Source organism: Chionomys nivalis, chromosome 2 (assembly GCF_950005125.1).
Source record: "Chionomys nivalis chromosome 2, mChiNiv1.1, whole genome shotgun sequence".
Taxonomy (NCBI): Eukaryota; Metazoa; Chordata; class Mammalia; order Rodentia; family Cricetidae; genus Chionomys; species Chionomys nivalis.
The window spans coordinates 55,608,292-55,621,966 of NC_080087.1; the positions used below are offsets into that span (position 1 = coordinate 55,608,292).

The following is a 13,675-nucleotide window of genomic DNA, read 5'->3' on the forward strand; positions in this document are numbered from 1 at the left end:
ACTCCTCGTTTTCCTTCCTGGCTTGCTTCCTTCATCCCTAACTTGTAGTTCTTTCCAGAGAAAAAGTCGAGGATGTTTGGCTTGAACAGCCCTCAGCTCTCTTTCTTTGTGTCTCAACCTACATGCACACAAATGCTCCATGGCTTGGCTTGAAGACATCTTTTACTACCCACTGTTCAGTTGCCTTTCTTTTGATATCATCTGCCTTGAGGCCATCCATATGCCCTTAATTTGTAAAAAGAACTCCATTACAAGCAACTATTTATTTTAGTAGACGCTAGAATGATTTAGATAGGGCAGATTGTAGCTCCAAGGATAGCCAAATGTTAGCTAAATGGACAGGGTGGGGAGACATAGATAGACGTTAGAAATTTGTGTTTCTCCATCTGGTCTGCACTGGTTGTTTCTGTGTGGGCTGCTGCATTTTATATTATCCTCAGAAAAATATTGCTTTTACATTTTTGTACGTAGACATCGTACTTTCTCATCCAAGTACCCCGGTGACGCGTCTATTTTGTTTATTATCATTCAGCAAGAATTATGAGAAAAATTATTTTAAGAAGCACATGTTTTTGGGCAATGTAAGAAAAGCTCACCAAGCTGGGTGGTGGTGGCGGAGCACGCCTTTAATCCCAGTACTCGGGAGGCAGAGGCAGGAGAATCTCTGTGAGTTCGAGGCCAGCCTGGTCTACAAGAGCTAGTTCCAGGACAGGCTCCAAAACCACAGAGAAACTTTGTCTTGGAAAAACAAAACAAAAAACAAAAAAGAAAGAAAGAAAAAGAAAATCCCACCCCTATTCTGTCCATCAGTTTGAGAAATGATGTAGCTCTTCTGGAATGGCAGCAAACGGCAGCAGAGGCAGGGGGAGTGCAGTGTCCATGGAGGGGTTAGGAAGTTTCGTGGTACAGGCGTATCCAAGAGTTTCACGCTTTGGATCTAAGAGGCAAGCTTTGGTCCTATAAGGCAAGGGATTTTTGCATGAATGGATCTGTACATTTATGGACTCTGGCTTTCCTTTTCATTATAGTCAAGTAAAGAGAGATTAGAGACAAAGACCCCGCTGCAAGGAGATTATTAGATTTTAAACGGCTTTATCTTAGGTTTAAAATCTAATAAACGGGGATTCGGGTTATAGCTCAGTTGGTAGAGTTCTTACCTCGCATACTTGGAGCCCTGAGTTCCGTGCCCAGCCTTACATCAGTAAGGGTCTGGTAGTTTGCACCTGTAATTTCATCACTGGGGAGGTGAAGGTAGGGGATCAAAAGTTCAAGGTCATCCTTGTCCTTGGCTAAGCAGTGAGTTTGAGGCTAACCTGGAGATGCGTGAGACCCTATCTTAAAAAATGTTTATATATATATATATATATATATATATATATATATATATATATATATATATGAAGTAGTTGCTATTAATGTATTGAGTTCTTACTTTAGTTAGTAGCTTACTAATTTAATTTTGCCAAAAATTTAAGTTTAGGAGTTTATTGTTCAACAAAAAGATAGTTTTGAAGTGAGAGACAGCAGTGTTTAAAATGCAAAGGAGGAAGCATCTTGACCTCTACTATGACCGACTGGCTATAATGTAATGCCAACCAACGTTCTTTTCAGACGAGGAGTGCTGTTGAAGTGGGTGTATCTATGGTGGACTGGTTTGACTTCATCCATCTCATGACCATAACTATGTCAAACTGGCCTTGTGTTACTTTTGAGAGCAGAGACCGATGGCAGGAATCAGGGTGGTTGAACTAAGCTGTCTCTGGGCAGCACACAGGGCGCTAGCGAGCTCAGCTCCTAGGACAGCGTAAAAGGCTCCAGTGGATTTTGTCAGCCTAGTGATTTCACAGGAAGCACTTTGTTTTGCCCAAGTGAGGAAGAACGTTAGCCATTGTGCCAAGGCTCATTAGTGCTGGGAGTCAGGGAGGGGGCTGCCGGCTCCTTCTGGGTGGTGGGCCATTGTGGGGGTGACCGCGTGTCTGGGCAGCAGTCTCACACACGCTCTTCGGTTCGATGACAGGTGCTTTGGAAATTCCCGCCTACTTCTTTATATGCATCTGTTTGGATAGGGTGGGAAGAAGATACACCTTGACCTCCTGCCTTTTGCTGGCCTCCTTCATCAGTGTCGTGTACATGGCCACGCCCCCGGTGAGTCACTCTGTTTGTTTATGGAATGGCTGTGGCAGTTTCACGGAAAGACTTCTAGTGTCTTTAAGTGTGAAGATCAATTCAGCCACATAGACAGAAGAAACAGTATTTAAAGGTGTCTTCTTAAAAAAAAAAAAAAAACCATTCTTTGTCTTCATGTGTTTGAACCCCCACACTAAAGAGGGTGCCTGCGGTATTTTAGAAATGCAACAGTTTCCTGGGAGAGAGGTTGATTCCATCTTCCGGGGACTCTGGAACTTTGTTTCCTGTGGCTCAGGCTGGCCTCAGACTCAGTATAGAGCCAAGGGTGACCTTGAACTCCTCACCCTCCTGTCTCAGGATTGCAGGCTTACACCATTGTGCCCAGATGTATCTAGTGCTTGAGATTGCTCCTCAGGGCCTCACGCATGCCCAGCAAGCCCTCTGCCAACTGAGTCATTCTCCCCTCAGGCCACCGAATGGCGCTCGACACCATTCCCTGAGACACTCAGCAAGGGTGGGTCCAGCAAGAATCCTGCAGCGTGAGAAGACAGTGAGCCAAGGTTCTGTAAATGAAATGGAAAGCAAAAGGGACGAGGGCAAGGGAATGACTGCATATTTGTAGGAAGTGTGAATCAGAGAGGGAGGAAGGGGCCTAGGGCCATAGGCCTCTCAGAGCTGACACACGGTCAGCGATAAGCTAAGGAGAGCATTGTAAGAGCCTGCACTTGCTTACCTGGCCAACGCCACCTGATACGGCTGCGAGGAATTAGAATCAGGTCAGGTTGGAGGGCCACAGCATAACTGAGGCTGTGACAATTTTATTGAGAGCAATCGACATTTTAAACCTTTTTCAGAAACAGAACATAATGGCGATTGCCAGGGTCAATACAGTTGTAGCTGCCAGGATACGATGAACTTTGCAAGCCACACAGGGTACACAAGATTAATGTCAAAGACCAACTGTCCTGTCAAGTTTCCAGGCTTCCTTGACTACTAAGGGAACATACAGAGAAACACAAAGCTGCCTGGGTGCTTCACTGCCTGAGGAAGTACACTGGTCTCTCAGGACTGATGTCCTGATGTCCTGAGACACACTGTGCCCCAAGAGCCATGGACTCTAACCTGAAAACCCATGAGGCAAGCCTCTCAAGGCAGCTAGGTCAGGTCAACCCCATGGTTCCCTGCAGAGCACCACACAGTCAAGTAAGGGGGCTGGCACAGAATCCCATTCAGGTATGAGACCCATTAGAATGGATGAACCTCAAAGCTATAACTGGGCTTCAGGGTGGGAGGTGGGGCATTAGATAGAAACAGGACAGTGTATGCGCATCTAAACATGGTAGGGCCTTAAAGGAAAGGGGAAACTTCTGGAGAAAGGGGCTTCATTAATTGTGAGAATGAGAGAGAGAGAGAGAGAGAGAGAGAGAGAGAGAGAGAGAGAGAGAGAGAGAGAGAGAGAGAGAGAGAGGAGTCTCCAGCTCTTCGGAGCAGTTCCTTGACCCATGTCTCCCACCCACACCCTGAGAAATCTCTGGAGCAGTCACCTGAACAAAGCAGAAAGCTGGCTTTCAGAACCTTCTAGAGGTAGCAGGAAGTTTCCCATCATGTGATCTAGTTCAGCAATAATGTATGTGCCAAGGAGCATGGGGGAGCCAAGACCCAGGATTGGAGAGCTGCCAAGGGACAGCGCAGACTGACTTTGATCTCTGTCTCAGAGAGAGCTGCAGGAGGGTGTGTCTTAGTCTGGGTTGTGGGATCTAGCCTGAACACACAGGTCAGTTTCCTAAGAGTCAGAAACCTGAATACAGGAGCCGCGGGGACATCTGAATGACCTGATGAGTCAAATATTCAGATCATTTCTGCTGCCTTTCCCATAGCCAACCAGTGATTTCGAGTGTAACACACATCAATCATCTGAGAAACTTGGATTTGAATAATTCTATTTTACTACTTAAAAATTATATGAATGTGTGTGTATATGTGCCTATGTGGAGGCATGTGCATGGTGCCTGTGGGGCCTAGATCCCTCTGAAGCCAAAGTTATAGGCAGTCCTGAGCTACCCGATAGTGCTGGGTCTTGAACTTGGGTCCTCTACAAGAGCAGTACCCATTTCTAGCCAGGGAGCCATCCCTTCCGCTCCCTACCCCAAACCATGGCCTTTAAAATGCAGTTTAATGAGAGGGGCTCCTTGGCACAATGGAAGAAGCTTTTCCGCCCCTTATTTCGGTGAAGCACAGCACATACAGTAACCATGGCATCTGGAAGACCCTGGGCCAGTGCTAGGGGAGCCTGAATTTTAACCCCGATTTGGAAACTGTGGTTGCCACAGCTATTTTTTAGAATAGTTTGTATCATTTTCTTTAGAAAATATTGAATAATAATGCAGCAATGTTTAGAGCAAAGCATTTTAACTTTTGCATATTGCACGAAGGTCAGTTTAAGCTGTAAGCGGCATCCTTCCATGGCAACACGACCTAATTACCAGGGCCAATGAGCCAAATGTTTCACATCACTGAACTTCCAAGTGATTGGCACACAGTTACTACGAGTAAAACTACTCAGGCAGGGAAGTCGCTGCCTGCGTGAGAGAGCTTTATCCATCCCTTTGCAAAGGTGGCTGAGCTGGCTTAGGGGCAGCCGCCTCTGGATCTAGCAGATTCTCAAAAACTTTCTATTTCTTAGTAGTAGGGAAGAAAAGAGAGCTTTTGCTGGAAACTTCTAGAAATAAAACAGTGACTCGCAACTTTAAATATATTTCCTATAAGAGAATTTCTCCCTCAAAGATAATGTCAACATAGTAAAAATAATGATTTTTTTTTATTCATGCTAATTAGGGCTGTAGCTTAGTGGTACTGTGCTTGCTTGGCATGTGGTCCAGCACTGGGCAAGCAGAAACAAAACAGGAACCAATTCATTTAACAAATATTGCCCACAGTAACAGGGACACTAGCAGCCTTAGAGGCACCCCAAACCTTACGACGTAACATAATATGAACTATATATATGCTCAGAGGAAGTTCGTGTGGTGTACTGATTAGCTAGCCAGAGTTAGGAAGGTCCTACTTGGCTCCAAAGAGTCACTGGGTACTGCCGTTATTATTATTATTGTATTTCCTGTGTAAGGGTGTTTTGTCTATGTGTTTGTCTGTGTACTATGCGCATGTCTGGTGTGCTGGGATGCTAAAACAGCATGTAGTTCCCAAGAATTGGAGTTACAAATGATTGTAGCTGTAGTAGGAGCGATGGGCTGTGTCCTGCCACCCAGCTAGCTTTACACCCAAAATAATTACACGGAAACTGTATTCTTTTAAACACTGCTTGGCCCATTAGTTCTAGCCTCTTAATGGCTAACTCTCACATCTTGATTAACCCATTTCTAATAATCTGTGTAGCACCACGAGGTGGTGGCTTACCGGGAAGGATCTTAACCTGCGTCCATCTTGGAGAGGAGAGCTATAGCATCTGTCTGAGGCATCTGCCTCACTTCCCTTCTTCCTAGCATTCTGTTCTGTCTACTCCACCCACCTATGTTCTGACCTATCAGGCCAAGCAGTTTCTTTATTAATTAACCAATGAAAGCAGCAGATAGACAGATGACCCTCCTCCATCATGTAGCTGCTGTGTTGGTGCTGGGAACCAAACACAGGCCTTCTGCAAGGGGAGCAAGTGTAAGTTGTCCCCATCACTCATCTATCATGTGGCAGCATGGGGGGGGAGATGCCCCCATCAATGTCTGAGGCAGGTGGGAGAGCTGGCCCTGAGGTCACAAGAGTGGGAGAGCTGCCCCTGCCCCCCCCTTTGTTCTCTTCCCATCTCCCTCTTAGGCACATACTTACTGCCAAGGTGATACTAGGACTATCTTCTTTCAAATAAAACTTTGAAGGGCTACAATAGTGAAAAAACCAAAACAACAAAGACCCCAAAGAGTTCTCCAGCCTCAGGGCTACCATCTGAACACAGGAACCCTTAGGTTAGAATACTTGACATCTACCTACCAGATAAAGGAGAGTGCAGACCATGGACATCCTCATGAGGCACCCTGGAAGTGGAACACATTGGAGATGGCAGAGAATGGGTCGGAGACCGGGAGTGAGAGCTGCTGAAGGAGCTTGCCAACGGGTGTGTTTGGAGATAACTTGCAAACCTGGTGTGCTTTCCCCAAATGCACACTGTGCTCCGAGGGCTCCTCCCAGTCTGCTGGGTCAGTGACTGGTGCTGGTACCAGCCATCCGTACCATTCAGGTGACTCTCACCCCAAAGCCTTCTTCCTGACAGGCTTCCAGTTCCTCCAGGGTTAGGGGAGGGCGCCGTTTCCCTGAAGGTTCATGATAGAAAGCTTTTGCAGTCTATGATTTGAGTTTACAAAAGAAATCCAAATAGGAAAATTAAAACTCTTTGTTGTTACAAAACATATGGGTGGAATAGGAAAGTTTTAGGTCATTTTGATGATGTCATATTTCCCTTATGTGCCCCCAGAGTCACAAGACTTTGAAGACAGTGGCGGTTTTGGCTGTCAAAACTGCTACAGGATCAGCATTAGCCTTCCTTTTCATTTACACAGCGGAGTTGTATCCCACAATCGTAAGGTAAGGGGTCGTGGTTTTAGTTGGATTCCTGTTGCTTTTCACTTTGTCATTTCATCATGTTTGTCTTTAAGTACAGGCACTCTTTCCGTGGCTGGTCCCCATCTTTAAATACAGTTGCATTCTTTCTGTGAATGGTCCGCCAGAGCTCTGAGTTATGGGAATATTACACGATGGTGGTAATTTTGACTTCGAGGCATTGTTTAAAACTCATTAGCGAAGAAATTAAGGGATTAATATGAAGTAACACTGTTATCCTAACACCAAACCTCAAATAAAATAGGTGTCTGCTGTCTTTGGCTGTTTTTCTCAGATGTGCCTCTCAGTGTTCTGATGGTGGTCATATGAACTTGCAAGGGTGTGGGTGGCTAAACAGTAGACACTTTCCCATGCTTCAGTAGGCACAAAGCCTCTGGTCAAAGTGTCCGGATACTGGGGGTCACTCATGGCTTATCTCAGGCATCTTATCACCATGTCTTCACAAGGTCTGAGCTCTGCGGCCACTCTGGGTGGCTCTCTGCCTTCTAATGGGTACCAGTTCTATTGAGTTAGAATCCTTTATTTCAACATAACCTCTTCTTTAATGACCTTGTCTCCAAAGTCTAAGACATTGTGTGGGGGAAGAGTAAGGACTTCAGCACCTGCATTTTGAGGGGACATGTTTAGCCCCTGACAGCATGTCCCTGGGCTCCCCGAGATTACCTCATCGGGAACATCCCCCCACTATAAGAACCTCTGAGGCATCTGATATACAATCTCAGTCCTGGGTCTCCATAGTATACCCGTAGCCCCTCCAGGAGGAGAGCAGGATGCTAAGTATGAAGGTGATTCTGAGTTGTCACTGGCTGTCTTGGAGACTGTCTCAGCAATCCAGGAGTCCAGGGCCCTTCCAGATCTTGGAAGACTCTTCCCGCCATTTCTCATGAAAACGACACAGGTCCTTTGGAAGCTCTGGTCAGGTGCTGGAGTCTCCATTTGTCTCGGCTCCTTTATTCTGGGTTGTTACATGTCTCAGGTTTTCAGTGGCTTCGAAGAAACACCGTGACCTAAAAGCAACTTGAGGAGCAAAGCGTATGTTTGGCTTACGCTTCCACATCACTGTTCATCATTGAAGGAAGTCAGGACAAGAATGCAAACAGGAGAGGAGAGGAGGCTCTGCATCCTCAAGGCAGGAGCCGATGCAGAGACCATGGAGGGAGGCTGCTTACTGGCTTGCTTCCTCTGCTCAGCTGCTTTCTTTTAAAACCTAAGAGCACCAGCCCAGAGTTCTTTCAGTGTCTGCTGAGAGAATGTGTATAATATGCAAAAAGACAGTAATCTAAACAAACCATGTTGGTTGGCTTTGCCATTACGTATATGATTTTTTTTTTGTTTTTTGTTTTTTGTTTTTTGTTTTTCGAGACAGGGTTTCTCTGTGGTTTTGGAGCCTGTCCTAGAACTAGCTCTTGTAGACCAGGCTGGTCTCGAACTCACAGAGATCCGCCTGCCTCTGCCTCCCGAGTGCTGGGATTAAAGGCGTGCGCCACCATCGCCCAGCATGATGGTGTTTTTTTTTTATTACTTTTAGTTAGTTGGTTAGTTTACAGCAACAGGTACATGTCCTCAAAAATAAGCCTGCCAAAGAAGGAAAAAGGAATAAAGGAAGGAAGGAAGTGTAGTGATATTTTGTTTATGTTTTAACAAATAAAGCTTGCCTGAAGATCAGAGTGCAGAGCTAAGCCACTAACGGCCAGGGAGTGGTGGCATGCACCTTTAATCGCAAGACTCGGTAGACAGAGGCAGACAGATCTCTGCTAGTTCAAGGCCACCCTGGGCTACATGAGATTGAATAGGTACAAAAGAGAAACAGAGCTCATGGAAAGATGATCCCAGCCCTTGGGATAAGACACCTTTAATCCCAGAACTAGAGAGGTGGAGACAGGAGTGATATGGCTGGGTGGAGAGAGGAATATAAGGCGGAAGGTGACAGGAGCTAAGGGGAATCTGAAGTTTGGTGGAGACAGTTGCAGTCTGAGGTTTGGTAAAGACAGATAGAATCTGGAGATATAGTCTGAGGACAGGATTACCCTTTCAGTTCGAGAATTGGTAGAGGTAAAAGAAATCTCTAGTGACTGGCCTCTCTGCTTCTCTTCAGCACTAAACCCTATATTTGACTCTGGGTTTTTATTACTAATACCAATTAGAATTTGTGCTACAAGGAAAGGAGGGAAGGAGAGAGGTAGGAGAGCCAAGTATGTGAATATTTAATACAAGTAATCTTTAACAGTTCTGTAGGCGTCCCGAACATCTTAAGATTATCTGTGAAACTACTTACGTGTGAATTCTCAGAAGAGGGTCACACTTGAATAAGTTAGTTATTTACCGATGTGTATGACCTAGAAAAGATGAAGTACCACTGAATTTTTGTTGGCAGTGGTCCTTTGAGACAGACTCTCACACTGTACCCCAGGGTTGGCTAAACTTGTGGCAATCCTCCTGCCTCAGCTTCCTCACCAAATGCTGGGACTGCAAACATGAACAGCCATGCCCAGCAGTACCAGTGACTCAAAAGATTCATGTGGAAAGCCATCTTCATTGGGCTGGAGGGGGGGCTCAGGGCCAGAACATCTGTGTTAGATTCAGTTCAAAGCTTTCCCCAGTGACACCCTTCATCTAGCAAGGCTTTACCTCCTCAGTCCCCTATCTTCCTAAACACTGCCGCAAGCTGGAGACCGAGAGTTCAAACAGAAGAGTCCACAGGAGACACTTCCTATTGAAACCACAACATTCCTTCCCTGGCCACAAAATGTTTATGGCCTTCTCATGATGTTTAGCCAAACCTGAAAAGTTCTTGTAGTCTTTAATAGTCCCAACAGTGCTTAAAAGTCCCAAATCTCCTAACTGTGACACACTGTAAAAACAAACAAACAAGACCAAATTGTCTACTGTCAGTATATGCTGTCATAAAGTGCACATTTCCATTCCCAAAGGGGAAATTGAGACATAGTGAATTGAAAGATTGGACCAAAGCTAGCCTGAATTCAGCTAGACAAGCAACAAATCCTGTAGCTTCGTGCCCAGTTTCTAGAGACTCATTTTCAAAAGCTTAGGTGGCTCCACCCATCCAGCACTGTCGCCTGCAACACCCCTCTCTTTTTATTGTGCTGGCTCCACCCCGTATGCAGCACTCCTTGGCAGATACCCCACAGCTCTGGCATCTCACAATCTTGCATCTTTCGTGATTCCAAAATCAGAGTCATGGAAACAGCACTGACAAGTTCCGCTTCCAGCTGCGGGTGGAGGCCGGCTGCTGTGAACCACGGTTTCAGCCCCTTGCACGTGCTCAAGCTGGTTGAAAACTTCCCTGACAGTTGCTTTCCAGGGCCAGAAATGCTGTAGGGCTCCCTGTCCACACCCAGTCCACAAGCCTAGGACGGGGGCCTTGCCCTCAAGGTAACTTTTCCTGTTCCAGCGAAGAGCAGGCAGCATCTCTTTAATACAGCCTCTTTCTCAGAACATGCCCTGGCCACAAATGTAAGCTTCCTAGAGTTATTTCCCTCTCTAAGCTGCATATTTTTTGATTACTTTCTGCCCTATTAATTGCTCATTTTAACTACAGATCTGCAGAAGAGTAACCAATAATATCCTTCCACTGACTCAGTGTTATGCGGTCATGAAATTAGTCTATTATTTTTACATCTGGTCTCATGTAAATTCTTAGAACATGAACAGAATGCAGCTAGATCCTTTGCTAAAATAGCACATGAAGCTAGTTCTCAGCTCAATTCTCATTCCCCTCTCAATTCCTGAGCTGGGCATCCTTCTTAGTTAGGGCTTCTATCACTGTGACAAAACACCATGACTAAAAAGCAAGCTGGGGAGAAAAGAGTTTATTTGGCTCCCACTTCAGCATTGCTGTTCACCACTGAAGGAAGTCAGGACAGGAACTCAAACAGGGCAGGGTCCTGGAAGCAGGAGCTGGTGCAGAGGCCATGGAGGGGAGCTGCTTACTGGCTTGCTTCCCACGGCCTGCTCAGCCTGCTTCTTAAAGAACCCAGGACCACCAGCGCAGGGATGGCACCACCCACCATGGGCTGGTCCGTCCCCTATTGATCACTGTTGGAGGCACAAGTATCATACAGTAAATGTACAGCGGACAGATTCTTAGACAGATCTACAAGTGTACAACTTGTGGAGAACCCATAAGTTCAGCAGAACTGCAGGAACGCTTGTCTTTTGGATACGTCACTGTGAATTCTGCAAAAAATCTTGTGAAATCATGGCATTTTTCCCTTCAAAATAAGTTTCATTCCCAAAATACCACAGCAGTATAACCTCCTCCTGCACGGGCAATGAAATGACCTTCCATGAGGTGTTAGAATGATAGTATTTTCTCTTTGTTCTAACAGCCAAATTTACATAAATCCTCCAATCCCCCACAATTACCTTTGCTAACAGACCATATAAGAATTTCAAAAAGATAGGCGGACGAGTGCCAGACAAACAGGTCTGGGCATGGGTGAGTCCAGGGTTAAGGGATGGTTAGTAACTTTATCTAATGGCTGGGAATGTCAGGTATTAGCTCTTGGATGCTGGCTCTTCATGAGTGTTGTCACCTGTTCCCGGATCACTGCTTTGTCAGGTTCTACCTTCTTTTCTATGACTCTGAAATGTATATTTATATCATCATTTTTTCCTATAAAATTATTTTGACCATGTCTATAAAAACTAAAAACCTGGTGGAGGTCACCCCTTCTCCTTCTCTGTGATAGTGGCATTTCATTAGTATTTTAATAAATAGAGCTTACCTGAAGATCAGAGAGTAAAACAACCCCACTGCTCAGCCTTACAGAAGAGGAAGTGTGTACACACCTTTAATCCAAGAAGCCACACTAGTTTGAAATAGAAACTGGGTGGTGCATGCCTTTAATCCAGGTGATGCATGCATTTAATCCCAGCTTTAGAGAGGAGTGTAAGATGGGAGGAAACAGCTCTCAGACACAGTCTCATTCTGAGATTCTTTGAGGCAGGATCACCATTTCAGACTGAGGTTGAGGTAAGAGCCAGTGACTGGCTGCTTTACTTTTCAGATCTTCAGGTTGAATCCCAATTTCTCTCTCTGAGCTTTTATTAATTACACTTCATTTGGTGACCAACATTTGGGGCACTAATTTATGAAGAAGCTGTTCACCTAAGACTTTTTAGCTACCAGCCCAGGCCAGAGCTAGAATTGCAGTTTCAGCTCTAGGAATTGAAACCCAAACCTAGCCACCTGGATTTGGGAGGAACATTAGTGCCCTAGCTCCCATCCACCGTGGCATAGCTTCTTCCCCTCCTGTACCTGCCCTTGCTGCCACCCCATAGGGCACCTACATGACTTCCTACAGCCTTTGTGGATCCTGTAGTCCCATGACTTGCTCCCAGTCCCATGTATGTGGCTCTCATGTGGCTACCACAGCTTCCCCTGACTATTGCAATCCATGTGCAACTGCTTGCTACATGGCTGCCCCGTCCAATTCTTTTTAACAAAATTCTGTTCAGTTTGCTTTTTAGTTCTGCTTAGAAATTCTGCTGGTTTTTCTGTCCCACATCATTATTACACTTTAAAAGTCTCAACTAAACCAATGTTTTAACAGAAGTAAGCCATCTGCTAACTATAATTTTTTTTTTGCAATTTGTAAACTACTCCTAAGATAATTACAGATATATCCCCATCCAAGAATTTAATAACCTTTTTGTTTCTATTATGGTTGGAATTCTGAGAGGTGTAGGACCTGCCTGGGACTTACACATCCTTAGCCATAGCTGCTATCATTTTTATAATTCCTATTGTATCGTTAAAGAAATGATTTGATAACAGAGTCAAGAATGAGAAACTTTTAGAAATGATACAGACTTTATAGACTAGTAATGAGAAGTTGGATGAAAGGATTCATACCATTGAAAATGATAACCATAATTTGACAAATAAAATTCAATCCATATCAGTGGATTATGAAACCTTATAGGATGGTACTGAGAGATTATCCAAAAGGAGTCATATTGTTGAAATTGACAATGAAAATCTGTGGAAAAGTTATGACAAGCTAGCAGACAGAACGTCCCTCTTGAAAGGCAATCTGCATGCCATTCTCTCTAAGGGTGAAAAAATGTAAAATGTTGGACACTTGTGCAGAATGAGAAGCAAAAATTAATTGATTTGATGTAATCATTAGAAATATCCACAGGTCAGGAGACTCGGACTTTATAAAAGATGGTGATAAAAAGATTTGAATCAATTGAGGAACTTGTCAGAACAGATAAGCAAAGAGAGGTGGCACAGGCAAAAGACAGTAGTAAAGATTGAGCATCATCAGTACCTCTCAGAGTCCGAGATGACTTACCAAGAGCTTTGGCTCCTTATCCTGTTATTACCTCTGAAAAGCCAGCAAATACTCAATACCCCAAAGGATATACAGAATGTATATGGAAACCCATATGTATGATCTAAAAGATGTTAAGCAAGCAGTAGTATCTTATAACATACATTCACCATATGTAAGGGAGTTGGTAAAGACATGGGCTTCAAGAAATAAGGTTACTCCACATGATTGGATTCAACTAGTCTCAGCTGTACTAGGCCATGGTCCACAGCTTCAGTGGAAGAGTTTTTGGAGAGAAGAGGCTGAGGTCCTTGAAAATCAAGGTAGAGTCAGAGGTTTCAAGGCTTCCCAAGACCAAATTCTTAGTGAGGGCCTTTACGCTAATCCAGATAGTCAAGCTACATACAGCCAACACATATTGTCCCTATGCCATACAGCAGCCTTGAATGCTTGGCACAAGATTCAAGAACTAGGAAAAATAATTGAATTGTATGCTAAGGTTATACAAGGCCCAAGAGAACTATTTAGTTACTTCTTGCAAAGGTTAACTAAAGCTGTACAAATAGGGGTAGCAGATGCAGAAGTTTAACGAGTCCTTTATTAAATTTCTAGCTTTTGAAAAT

The 13,675-nt window shown here is 44.6% G+C and overlaps 1 protein-coding gene across 1 annotated transcript in view; it reads left to right on the forward strand.

The window, feature by feature from the left end:
• The window catches only part of Slc22a16 (solute carrier family 22 member 16), a 41,910-nt gene that overhangs the window by 15,090 nt on the left and 13,145 nt on the right, over positions 1-13,675 (forward strand). Inside the window, exons 5-6 of the mRNA XM_057759834.1 lie at positions 2,018-2,145; positions 6,605-6,714. Coding sequence (XP_057615817.1) covers positions 2,018-2,145; positions 6,605-6,714 — 238 coding nt within the window. The remainder of the gene's footprint in view (positions 1-2,017; positions 2,146-6,604; positions 6,715-13,675) is intronic.